The sequence below is a fragment of the Tenrec ecaudatus genome, chromosome 12, assembly GCF_050624435.1.
Source record: "Tenrec ecaudatus isolate mTenEca1 chromosome 12, mTenEca1.hap1, whole genome shotgun sequence".
Taxonomy (NCBI): Eukaryota; Metazoa; Chordata; class Mammalia; order Afrosoricida; family Tenrecidae; genus Tenrec; species Tenrec ecaudatus.
Window position 1 is genome coordinate 108,129,393 of NC_134541.1, and position 12,217 is coordinate 108,141,609.

Here is a 12,217-nt window from a genome sequence, read left to right on the forward strand (position 1 = left end):
CCCTGGTCTGGCCACCACAAAGCAAGAGACCTGAGAACTTGAAAGGTGAGGCTCACCGAGCCATTTAATCCCTCTGCCCTTCAATTAACCCCACCTGTGTTTATCGGTCAGGTTGGCACAATAAACTAAGTAACTCAGGATTGCTAAAACAAGCAGCTCTATCTTGGAGAAAGTATAACCAGAATGTTCTTTGAAAACAAGAAGGGCAAGACTTCATATCAGACTTCGGACATGACAGCAGGCTTGAAGAGCTGCAGGTCAAGGCAGAATGAGGAAGGTGAGCTGACACCATAGAATGGACTCAACCCTAAGAATTATGATGGTGCAGCACTGGGCAGTGTCTTGTTCTCTTGTGCATACTGGTGCTGAGTAGGTGCTGACTCACTAACATCTGACATCCAGTCACTCATCAATCTTCAGAATCACTAGGCTTTAAAAAAATCATTTTATTGGGGTCTTTTACAACTCTTATCACAATCTACACATCCATCCATCATGTCAAGCACATTTGTACATGTTTACCATCATCATTCTCAAAACATTTTCTTTCTACTTGAGCCCTTGGTATCAGCTCATTCCCCTCTCCCCCCCGGCATGAATCCTTGATAATTTACAAATTATTTTTCCATGTCTTATCCTGTTTGACATATCCCTTCACCCACTTTTCTGTTGTCTGTCCCCCAGGGAGGGGCTTACATGTGGATCCTTGTGATCAGTTCACCCTTTCTACCCCACCTTCCTCTTCCCCTCCTGGCATTGCGACTCTCATGTTTGGTCCTGAGGGGTTTATCTGTCCTGGACAGAATTACGAGGCTTCTAAGACAACCTCTGACCTCAGGAGAAGGTCCAAGACAGTGGTTTTAAGGGCAATTCTTAGACTCCCTCTGGCATTATCTGGGAGTCTGTTAAAAATGCAGATTCTCAGGACCTACCTTAGATTGACTGGATCAAACACCCAAAGGTCAGGCCCAGCAATCCCTTTGAACAGTAATTGTGTTTTGATCAGTTAACGAACGGGCAAGTTTGGGCTGAATTGTGGAGGTTACACGCAGCAGTAACACAAAGCTGAGGCTGGATATGGTCAGGTGAGGAGGTGATACTGGAGAGTAAAAGCAAAGAATGAGATGAAGAGGCTGGCTCACACTGGCATATGTGACCCAGGAGAGGAAAATTGGGTTGTCTGTAGATGGTTCCCACCAATGTAGGCTTTTGGAGTCCAACTAGGAAACTAAGCATGTGGGGATTGGGAAGCAAGCTGTTGAAGCTCTAGAAGTACCAGTGACATGCGACCACAGTGCTAGGGCTTGGTGACCTACTTTTGAAACTGGCCAATAAAACCCCGATGGGGTGAAAATAGCAAGGTTGCTCCCTGCTCCCACCTACCCTTCTTGAAACTCTTGGTCAAATAGCACACGTGAGATAAGGTGGCAGAAACAAACACCACCACCATCCCAATGATTTAAACATCACTTTATTGTTCTTACAAAGACTAGTTCAGGTGTGGGGAATTTTCCAGGATGGTTGGCTCCCACGTGGGCCTCAGCATCCCAAATGGCTTTGAACTTGGCTCCTTTATATGTGTTTCACAATTGAGGAAAAAGGAGTACTAATCTTGCACCAGCAAAGAACTTCTTCAGCCCAGAGGTCGACACGTGTACTCACAACCCATGACCCTGCCAGGATCAGGGGAGCATAACCATCTGTCTACCACTTGTTAGAATGCAAATGTCATAAGCAGTTTTCTTTCTCTTCTTCACAGATGTGTCCTCCGAATCCAGCACAGTGTCTGGCACATCAGAACACTCTCTTGAATTAAGTGACCATATGTGCAGGAAGAAATGCACACGTCCTGGCAGAAGAGATGAGTCTAGGACCCAGGGTTAAGAGGGTACTGAGTCACAGCTTTGTGGACTGCAGCCTGAGAACCAACTGTGCTTAAGAGGCAAGTCCCAAAGTGTGGTGCATCTTGAAGAGCAAAATGAAAGCTTGGCTGAAAGTTCCAGAGCAACTCTGACTGAAAAAGGGCTGGTGCCTGAGGTTCTGGATTTACCAGGGAAAAAGGTAAAAATGGATTTGAGCAAACCACATAGCAACCAAGTTGCTATAGTGACTCATACTATCAAGCACTGAAGCCAAGGGCCACCACCACCTTGGCTCCTGCCAGAGTCACAGCATCAACCACACACACTACCAGGAAGCAAAGGGAAGGGAAAGGCATACTCTGGAAATGAGCATTGATTGTAGCCTCGTCTCGGCTAGGCACTTTGCTTCCCGAGATTCATCTCATCTCCAGAACCCTGAGGTGAAGTGTTATCCTTATTTCACACACCAACCCACCTACCCACCCACGCACCTCACTGTCACTGTGTTGATCCTAAATCGTAGCAAGCCTATAAGGCAGAGTACAGTGGTTAAGGTTCCCGAGAATGTAAATCTTTCCATTCTTATCGTTCTCCCTTGGCGCAGCTGGTGGATTTGAACTGAAAACCTTGAGGTTTACAATGTTATCTCAAAGGATCACAAGGGCACCACTGATACACCAAAGGAGACTTACAGTGTCTGAGTGACTAATCAAGAAATAGGAATGGTTTCCAAGCTAGAAAGAGAACACAATGTCATCTAGACTAGTTGTACAAAAATGGCATCCAAATTCGTCCTGCTAATCCAGCCTCCAGCCTGAATGATGGAGATGGCTCATGAGCAGGTCCTCTCACCTCGTTTGAGTCTTTCACTGCCTCATCTACAGATTTCGTTTCTTAAACCTCCCCCGAGGACAATACCCCAAAGCTCTAATGGGAACATCCACAAGTCACTGTGGCAAATAAATAAGTAAATCAGGAGGAAATCTATAAGACTTCAGACTTTAAAGGCAACCTTGGCTGCTAACCAAAAGGAGGTTCAGACCCATTCCACAGGACAAGAGAAGGCACTCCACTTCTGTAAAGAGTTCTACCTTGGAAACTATGGGGCAGTGCTATCCGGTTCAGCAGAATTGATTCGGTGGCAATGGGATGGCTATACAGACTTTAAGGTACCCTGATGGCACAATGGTTAAGCACTTGGTTGTGAAGCAAAAGTTTAGGGCTGTCAGTAGGCCAATGAAAGAAAAGACTTGGTGAGCTGCTGCTGCAGATTACCACCTCAACCTAAGAAACTCTATTTAAGTGGCAGTTTTATTCTGCATACTGGGTCACTAAGAGCTGGAATTGACTCAGAGGCAGCAACATACAACTGGGCACCAGTCCATTAAATTTATCACCCAAGACTGCTCTTAAATTCTGTGCTTGAGAAAAGGGCAGACAGACCCTTGCCCACTGAAGTGCTTACAGTGTCTGTTATCTAATGCTGCTATAAAATACGGGCAGGTAGCTTTAAGGAACAGAACTTGATCGTTTTAGTTGAGGAGGCTAGAAGTCCGAATTCAGGGAATTGGCTCCTGAGGAAAGCTCACTCTGTCTACTGTAAGGGATTGTCTTTGGTACGAGCCCCCAATAAAATGACCAAAAAAAGAAGAAAAAAAGGAATGTCTGTCTCTTTTTAGCTTCTACTCCTGGTACCTGGTAAGGAAGTGACATGCACCTTTCCCTGCATTTGTGTTTGCTTCATTTGTTCTTTCATATCTCAACGGGTAGATTTTTAAGGCACACCCTATACTGCTACTATCACAGTAACGTAGGGAAAACCAATTCCTAAGTAAGACTAAAACCACAGGTACACCCATTTCTGTAGAGGTAATTCCAACCTACAAGCGCTGTCTAAGTTAGAGCTGAGCTGCCCCGCAGGGCGCTTATGGCTGTAATCCTCAGAGGAGCAGAGTGCTACATCGTTCTCCAGGGGAGTGGCTGTTCAGTCAAAAACTGCCACCTTTAGTAGCTGAACTCTTAACCATAGTGCAACCAGGGCTCCTACTATAGGGCTGGGGCTTTGGACGTACACATCTTGCTGCGGACACAATTCAATCCATAACACAGTATAAGACAAACTCCACAGGTGTGGATTCAACAATCCTTCCCTAACATTTTCATTGTGGGAACTCATCTTCTGCAAACTAGATTCCCATGTCACCACAGCAAGTTAACTTCCGGGGTCTGTTTGGAGCACATATCCCCTACGTCCCATATAAACACAATTTCCCCCTTGCTAAGAAAAACAAGCCGAATTAAAAAGCAGACAACTAAAACAAACCTGACAAAAATTTGACCCTGAACTGCCACTAATTTTCTTTCAAGCCATGAGCAAGTGCTAAATTTTATGGCTGTTTTATCCTATTGACATTATGAGGTAATGAGATAAGGCATTTATTGCCAGAACTAAGTCTTTACAACTAATACATAGTTCATGTCCATAAATTCAACACGTATTCCTAAATTCTCATTAGAGATTGTCTCCATTTTCAAACATCACCAATGAGAGACTTAAGTTGTGCATTATTAGTTGATCTAGTAGACTCCTGGATGGTGATTTAAGCATGATTTAATTACAGTAAAAAAAAAATCAAAACTTAAAAGTTCCTAAAAAGTTCAACGAGAAACTCGCTAACTTTGTGAAGTGACCAAAGATAACATAAAATCTGGTTTCTTGGAAAATTTGTTTTAGGAGATAATTAAAAATGTTCTAAGTCTACCACCCTGAGGTTAATAGTATACAATTAAACACATATTACTGCTTTCTTGGGCGAAGACAAGGCTACACGTTTTTGTATGTTCAAAAATGGGGAGATTAATATAAAACATTTACTTCTAGGATCACAGAAGACTTTTACTTAACTCATGGTTAAACCTACTACTTGAAGTTGAGTTATTTTGCAAGACAAAATTCTCATCAGAATGTTCTTAGAACATTATGGGAACTCCCTGTTAAAAGTAGCGAACTGTTGTTCTCTCTTGCAGAGCCGAGACTTCTGTCATTTGCACCCACAAGGTTTCCATTGATGACAAATGCTTGTTGCTTCATGATTTTGTGTTTTCTTCATTTGGCGAACTTTAGAAAGGGGATCAATGGGCTACCTTCAGTTCACCTGTGGAGTTTTTGGTGCCTTAGCAGGCTTGACCGCCTGCTGAAGTTTCTCTTGCAGATGCTACAGGAAAATGGTTGCTCCCCTGTATGGGTTCTCCGGTGTTTCACAAGGTGGGAGTTCTGACTGAACTGTTTCCCACATTCATGACAGGTAAAAGGCTTCTCTCCTGTGTGAGTCCTTTGGTGTGTGTGTAGATTTGTGTTTTGACTGAAGCTTTTCCCACACCAGGAACATTGATAAGGTTTTATGCCTTGGTGAGTTGTTAAGTGCTTATTAAGATCTGAACTCCATCTAAACCTCTTATCACATTGTTGACATTTATAGGGTTTCTCTTCAGTGTGAATTCGCTGGTGCTTAATAAGGTCAGAACTCACTCTGAAGCTTTTCCCACATTCCTGGCATTTAAAAGGCTTTCCCCCTGCATGGTTTTTCTTGTGAAGATCCATAAGTTTCAGCAACTCTTGCTTCCAGGTTGAAAGTTTTTTTCTTTTCTTCACTGGAAAATCTCGATGCCGTTTCTCAGCCCTTTGCAAACCACCTTGATTTTCTTTGCCTGTTGTTTCCTGATGGATGTTTGTTCTGGACTCTTTGGAAATGGTATCTCCTAGTGCTTCTATTCCTGTGGCAGGAAGAAATAGAGGCTGATGATTCCCAGTGTCACTTTTGAGTTTTAACTCTGTTGAAATAAACTTTAAGAATCAGCCCTCTGTATCCAGGGACAGAAAAATCATAGGAATAAAATAACTCAATGATGGATAATTTTAAAAAATAAGAGCGAAATCGTAAAATGTTTAAATTCCTCTAAGGTTCTGTTCAATGTGTAATTCCCCTCTTCCCAGGCATACATACCTGTAGGGGATTCAACAGGTCTGTCCTTGAATTCTCTGGGTCCATGGATCCATGGCTCTTCCCCTTGCTCTAGACAGGAGATCACTTTAGGTTTAGGGAGCACAAATAATGCTGCAAGAAGGAAAAATTGAGGTCATGGTCTGGCAAGCTAACAGTGATGTGGCCGCCTAATCCCAGACTATTTAATGGAAAGCAAAGGACTCTTGGACTCCAAATGGCTACAAAGGCACTCTGATTTGTGTGACTAAGAAATAAGGATAGGGTGGACAGACGGAAAGAAAACTAAGAATGGCAATCCAGGACATACTGCTTCTCCTGTCACCAAAACACCGCACTCCATCAAAGGGGCTGCAAGGCCCCGAGCTTGCAGGGCACCCACGAACTCAACAGGAAGAATGCAAGGCCTAGTGAAGCCAATCCAAAGTAAGTTAGGTGTCCTATACATACGTGCTTCCTGTAACAAGTAGTTACTTTTTATTTATGCCTATGCATCAAGCACTGGAGGACTAGAAAATAATTCTAGTATTCCTCTAACTCACTGGTTTATATTCAGAGGGCCAAGATGGAAAAGCCCTCTGAATATACGGTTGAAATATTTATTAAGTAATTCAATTAGTAGCATGGCTGTTATGTATTAAATAACATTTTATGGGCTGGGGATACCTGGAACTTTATTCTAAAGGAGTAAAATGATCAATATATGTTTTTGGAAAAAAATGAAAATGGGCCAAGATCATTTTAGGATTGTGCTTCTAAAACAAGCTATTCTAGGTAAGATGGCTGTGAGTGATAGCTGACATTGGAAAAGGTCATTTGCATGTGCAAAAGCATAGCAGTGGAAAGAATCAAACCCACTTTCATCGTCAATTCTGCCACATACAGCAACCCTATACAGGGTTTCTGAGATTATAAATCTTTATGGGAGCAGACAGCCTCACCTTTCTCCTATGGATCCTTTGGTCGGTTTGAGCTGCTAATTTAGCAACCTACTGCCTAATCTACAGCACTACCACAGCTCATTAGTAGAGGACAAGAAATGGGAAGGTACAAATGATGAGTTCAAGAATGAGCAAGGTCAGTGTGGCTAAATAAGACTGGGCACGGGTAGGAGCCAACCTTCAAACATCAAACTTTCTGCCATCAAGTTATTTCTGACTCACAGCAACCCCACAGGACAGGCGAGACATGCCCCTATGGGTTTCTGAGGTTGTAAACCTTTATGGGAGTAGAAATCCTCATCTTTCCCCTGTGAAGCAGCTCATGGATTTGAACTGCTAATGGTTAGCAGCCTAGTAGCCTACTATTCCTTCAGGGCTCCTTAGAATGTAGTGGCCAACTAATGGAGGCTCGTGTGCACTTCAGTGATGAATTTAGTTTTTTTCTTTCTGAAAGTGCTGAACAGTCACTGCAGGACTTAGATGCACGGAAATGTTACGATTTAGTGGTTTCTAAAAGATTCCTTGAGCCTCCGTGTGGAAAACAAGACTATACTTGGCAGGAATGGAGGCAGGGGATCCCACGTAGAGGGCTATCAAAATAGCCTTGGATAGAGATGATGGTGGCTTAGAGTAGAGAAGGCTGGAGAATTTGCTGATGAACTGCTTACAGGGTATGAGGAGAGAATCATGAAGATGTTTGTAAGCTTTCTGGCCACATAACCGAGTGAATGGCGGTGTTCTTTACTGACGTGAGGAAGATGTGAGAAGAGCCAGTTTGAGAAGGGACACTGAATTAAGATTTCGCTTTATGATAAGAAATGAACTATATGGTAGAAGCTTATAGTTCTACCTAAAAGTTTATTTGGAAAATATTTGGAAAAGCTCTTAGGGGGATCTGCATACACCTTGTTTCATCTCTACGCCATCTAGTTAAGAACCAACCAACAATATGAACAGGAGGACATTCACAGGGGTGCATCTCAGTAAGCTGACATGACAGACTATTCAATTTCTAGACAAAGGGAAGGGAATTTTTACCTAGAGAGATGACCGTCTCATAGTTTTCCTGCATTACATCATGGTAGAGGACCTTCTGAGTGGGCTCCAGTAACTCCCATTCTTCCTGGGAAAAATACATGGCCACCTCTTCAAAGGTCAACAAGCTCTAATGAAGAGAATTGGGGTGGGCTTCAGTTCGGTGCTCGGCACTACAGAAGCAGCTGTGCTACTTGACCTCTGAACTGCATGATAGGCCAAGCATTGGAGGAATTAACAGCATGATCTTTAAATGGGTAAGAAAGCATTGCTACACCCAAGGGTGTAGCAAACAGCCTGAGGTGTCCTGTTTCCACTGGGCAAAGCCAAAGTTATCCAGGAGAAAAAAATCTGGCATTAACATGCCTCTGAGCAGCTGTAAGGCAGTGGGGTTATTGGCCAGCGGGGAAAGCATAGACAAGGGCATGTTTACAAAGCCCTGAACATCTGGAAAGTATAGCTCACCTGGGTTCCAGGTATGATGAGCTTAGGGGCCATCATCCAATCTTTGGTGTTTGTCTGTTCAGAAAGGGCTAGAATCTGTGGGGCAAGCAGACCTGGGGGTGGAAAAGAATCACAGAACATTTCCTATTGTTTATAAACATCTTAAACTCATTTCCAAGATATTTTTGATCCTGGTTCGAGTGTGAAGTGCAGTGTTATTTGGATTTACCAGCCCACATATCAGTTTCCCTACCTCTTCCTGAGCTTATTAGAAAGGGACACCCACTTTTATTTTCCTCTCATGAAATAAAATTATTCTCTGAGCTGGTCAAGGGCTAACGGTTTTTGAAAATGAAGTACTTGAATCTGATATATAGGAGATAAGGCATTTTTGTCTTTTGTTTACTTTTTTTTTTCCTGGTATACAGATCTGTTCAAAGTCTGCCAATGACAACCCATCTTGTTTCCTCGTTTTTCCTCTAGCTTAGGAATGAGGTGGTCCTGAAGTATCCATAGTCCATCTTTTTGCGCCTTTCTACTTTTCTAAGGAACAGAGTTCATGACATAAGGCTTCTGTGATTTGGAAATTCTGAAACCTAGGCCGACTTACTCTACACACAGTTGGCCTATTTTACTGCCACCTGGTGGGGGGTGAAGGGTGGCAGTATAATCGCTAGCATGGCTTCTGCAAGTCCTTCAGACTAGACAGTCTTCCAAGTGAGCAAATTATCATCACCGCTCCCAGGCAGGGAAAACTATCATAAAGCTCCTTACCCTTTTTGTACACTGGCACAGTTTCTTTTTGAGCGTTTCTGCTTGGCTGTTTTTGCAGACCCTGTGGTGCATTCACAAACTCTTCATCCTGCAGCCGGCCCAGTCGTTGGGCCTCTGCTGTTCCTCCAAAGATCACTGCCTCCTTTCCCATCTCAGGGAACGAAACCTAGAAACAAGCCCCATCCTTGTTACCTTAAAAATGTATTTTTGGTTTGAGGGTAGTGGTAGAGGGATGAATGAGCACTGATCCTAGGAGGCATGAAGATTAAAGAGTGAAGAAACTTAAGAGACAATGGCCAACTCAATTTTCCAGAGTACCCTATACAAAATCTGGGAAAATTAGGATTCAGGGCACTAGCAAGGTGGGGCTCTTCTTTTGGTACCTTCATGGATTTCTTCACCTGACCTAGGTCCCGGCTTTCATGGCTTCCCCTCATTTGTAAGGGGGCTTCAAAAAAATTCATGGGAAAATGCCATTATCTTTTAATGCCATTTCCCATGAACTTTCTGAAACACCTTCCTAACTTCTTAACTTTTAGTAAGACTTTCCTCATATGGGAATAGGGCTAAGAATGAGAAAGGGAGCCTGGTTCCAACCTAACTAAATGATTTGGTGTTTGGTATCATCTCTATGTCCTGTCCTGTATTCTTTATCACTACAAGTGTGCAGCCCACCTGCCCATCGGCCATACTTAGTCCCAAGGCACTAGTGGGGCCGAGGACCAACCACTAAATGAGGGCAGGGGAGGCTCTTGCTTCTGGTAGAGGGCATGACCCCTCAGCTAATCTTCTGGGTTAAGCCCGACAAGGCTAATTACTTTCTCTAAAGGGAGGAAAGAGAAGCTCTTTTTCTCTAAGAGCAGGATAAACTACCAGGAACTTCAAATCTGTGGCTTATTGTTATAGCTCATTGATTCAGGTTCCACCTTAGCTGCCCCAGAAGAACATTACAAGAGGGCTTCAGATAGCTCATGGAAAAAAAGCTATTATTACTTAATTCCACTGTCTCATAAAATTTCAAAGCCCCCTCATTATGAGTGACCTAATCAATCTCATTTCTCAATCTCCCAACTCCTCCAAAAGATCCACCTTTATTCCATTAAACTGTACACATCAGGAATCTTTCTTCTCACCCCAGGCCTTGTTTGATCAGATCCTCTCTGCAAGTATTTTACTAGGGTCACGGCTTCTTTAATGTTCTGTGGACGATGCTTCTGCATCTGGGTCTGGGTCTCCCTGGGAAGAATCGTTAGAAACTGTTCTAACACCAGCAGTTCCAAAATTTGCTCTTTTGAGTGGATCTCTGGCCTCAGCCACCGATGGCATAATTCCTGAAGTTGGCTCACAGCCTCGAGGGGTCCAGCTGCTTCACGATAGCGGAAGTTCCGGAAGTCCTGGCGAGAGCTCTCAGAACCAGCATTGTAGATTTGAGGGTTCGACTTATCACGATGACTGGAGCTCTCTCTCACAGACCCCTTGGTTTCCCACAGAGCTGTGATCTGAGGGTCCAAGTGCGCAGCCACCTTCAGCTCTACAGTCATCATTCTGCTCTGGAATCAGCGTAGCTCCCCTGCTTCTTGTGCCACCTTGGACACTGAGGACTCATCTGCTATGGGACCAAACCAGCGTCTTCTTCCTAAGAATATAGAGGGCAGGGGGTAAAAAAGCACATGCCAACATGAACCTTTAAAAAATAAATTGTGTGGGGTGGCTGGTAGATTAAATTTCCTCTTAGTTAACAGGGCTCCTTCCATGATCCTTATTACTTGCAACTGTAATCAGAAAAAAATGAACAGATAAGGCTATCGTGTTCTCTCTTTTAAAATCATCGGCCCCAAATTAGGTAACTCATAGTGATAGATTTGTTCAGGTCCATTGTTTTTTATTTAACTTTGAAAGAGCACAGTTCAGAGATGGCACATGACAATCTGACAAACGATGACTTGGCCTTTTTTCGGTTTTTTTTTCTTCCCCTTAAACAGTTCAGGAAAGGTTGGCGGGTATGAAAACTGTTATTTAGAAAACTGGCTGAAAGCTTTGAATTATCCATGGATTTCAATGGCGTGCTTCCTATCTCATTTTCCCAATGTCAAAAGAAAATTAGGAAGAAATTAAGTAAAATTAAAATAAAAAATTACTTTCCCTAAAATTTAACAGCTCCTTCCAGGCTAGGCCTTTTGTGGGGTAGGGGGAGGATACAACTTTGATTACCATTCATTTCCTAGTGAAGATTAGAATCGGGAATCTGAACTTTGTGGGATATTTATAATCCCTTTCCCAAAGGGGGGCGTGGGGAGGGTGGGGAAGACTGCCAGCAGAGCTCAGACGGTGGTGAGCTTGAAGAACAAATTACTTAAAATCGTCCAGTTGAATAGGATAAAAGTAGTTGGCTTTTGAGCTCTGGTGGGGCAGTGGCTAAATATTGGACTGCTAACCAAACAGTCCTTCAGTAAGAATGTTCAACGGGAGAAAAAGTCGGCCAGAAAAAGTGGGATGTGTTTGGTGAGGGCGTGGCGATTAAGATGTTCAGACAAGGTGACCCTCTATTGAGGTCACATTTCTCCAGGGTCACTTGGACAATGTGCTCAGTGATGACCTGGTAGAAAGGGCACCTGTACCGTGTCCAGGAAGCCTCGAGTGTGCAGAGTGGCAGGTTTTTTGCTGCCCAACCAGGCTCGGGAACCACAGGGACTCGTCCCATGCGTTGGCCCTCAGCAGAAGCGGATAACTTTGAGGGTGCATCAGCGGAAGCGGACGAGTTGGTCCAGTGCGGGGGCCGGACCCCAACACCCACCCCTCGAATTCACTCGAGACTGAACGCGGGCCTCGCTCGGGACTTGCGCGCCCTCAGAAAAAAGGCCGTCTCCTGCCCCGCCCGCGTCTCTCGGGGGACTCGGGGGCCCGACGCCGAGGGGAAAGCGGCTTTCTGGTTACCTCTGGACAGCGCGGGTCCCGTGGCGGCCACTTCCCCCTTTCTCGGGCTCGACCACAAGGTCGTCGTCAGCCGCCGCGCCGCGCGGTGCAAGGCAGCGACCCACAACCTGGAGCCCAGCCACACAGCTCGCTCGCTTCCGGAGGCGCGCGGACCGCAGGGGCCAGGGCCGGGGCCGGTGGGAGACCCGCGTGCGCAACCGGAAGCGGAAGTGACGCTTGCCGGGAC

At 44.4% G+C, this 12,217-nt stretch overlaps 1 protein-coding gene across 2 annotated transcripts; it reads right to left on the bottom strand.

Moving 5' to 3' along the window:
- Window positions 1–449: 449 nt before the first annotated feature.
- Window positions 450–12,168, bottom strand: ZNF75A (zinc finger protein 75A). 2 transcript variants are annotated; one of them, XM_075564379.1, is made up of 7 exons: window positions 11,992–12,168; window positions 10,191–10,693; window positions 9,058–9,223; window positions 8,305–8,396; window positions 7,843–7,969; window positions 5,867–5,977; window positions 450–5,636 (listed from the first exon to the last, which is right to left on the bottom strand). In XM_075564379.1, exons 2-7 carry the CDS (start codon window positions 10,599–10,601, stop codon window positions 5,014–5,016), a joined length of 1,530 nt encoding a protein of 509 aa, XP_075420494.1. In that variant the 5' UTR covers window positions 10,602–10,693; window positions 11,992–12,168; the 3' UTR covers window positions 450–5,013. The 2 variants fall into 2 exon arrangements, with proteins under 2 accessions (XP_075420494.1, XP_075420493.1); XM_075564378.1 differs by having other exon boundaries at window positions 450–5,693.
- Between the last annotated feature and the right edge of the window lie 49 nt (window positions 12,169–12,217).

Excerpts from the sequence above, each read along its gene's own strand:
- ZNF75A (XM_075564378.1), bottom strand. The coding sequence starts at position 10,601 with ATGATGACTGTAGAGCTGAAGGTGGCTGCGCACTTGGACCCTCAGATC. Across the intron at positions 8,397-9,057 it reads TGTGCCAGTGTACAAAAAGG|GTCTGCTTGCCCCACAGATT; the intron begins GTAAGGAGCTTT and ends TTCCACCCCCAG. Across the intron at positions 5,694-5,866 it reads ACCTGTTGAATCCCCTACAG|AGTTAAAACTCAAAAGTGAC; the intron begins GTATGTATGCCT and ends TTATTTCAACAG.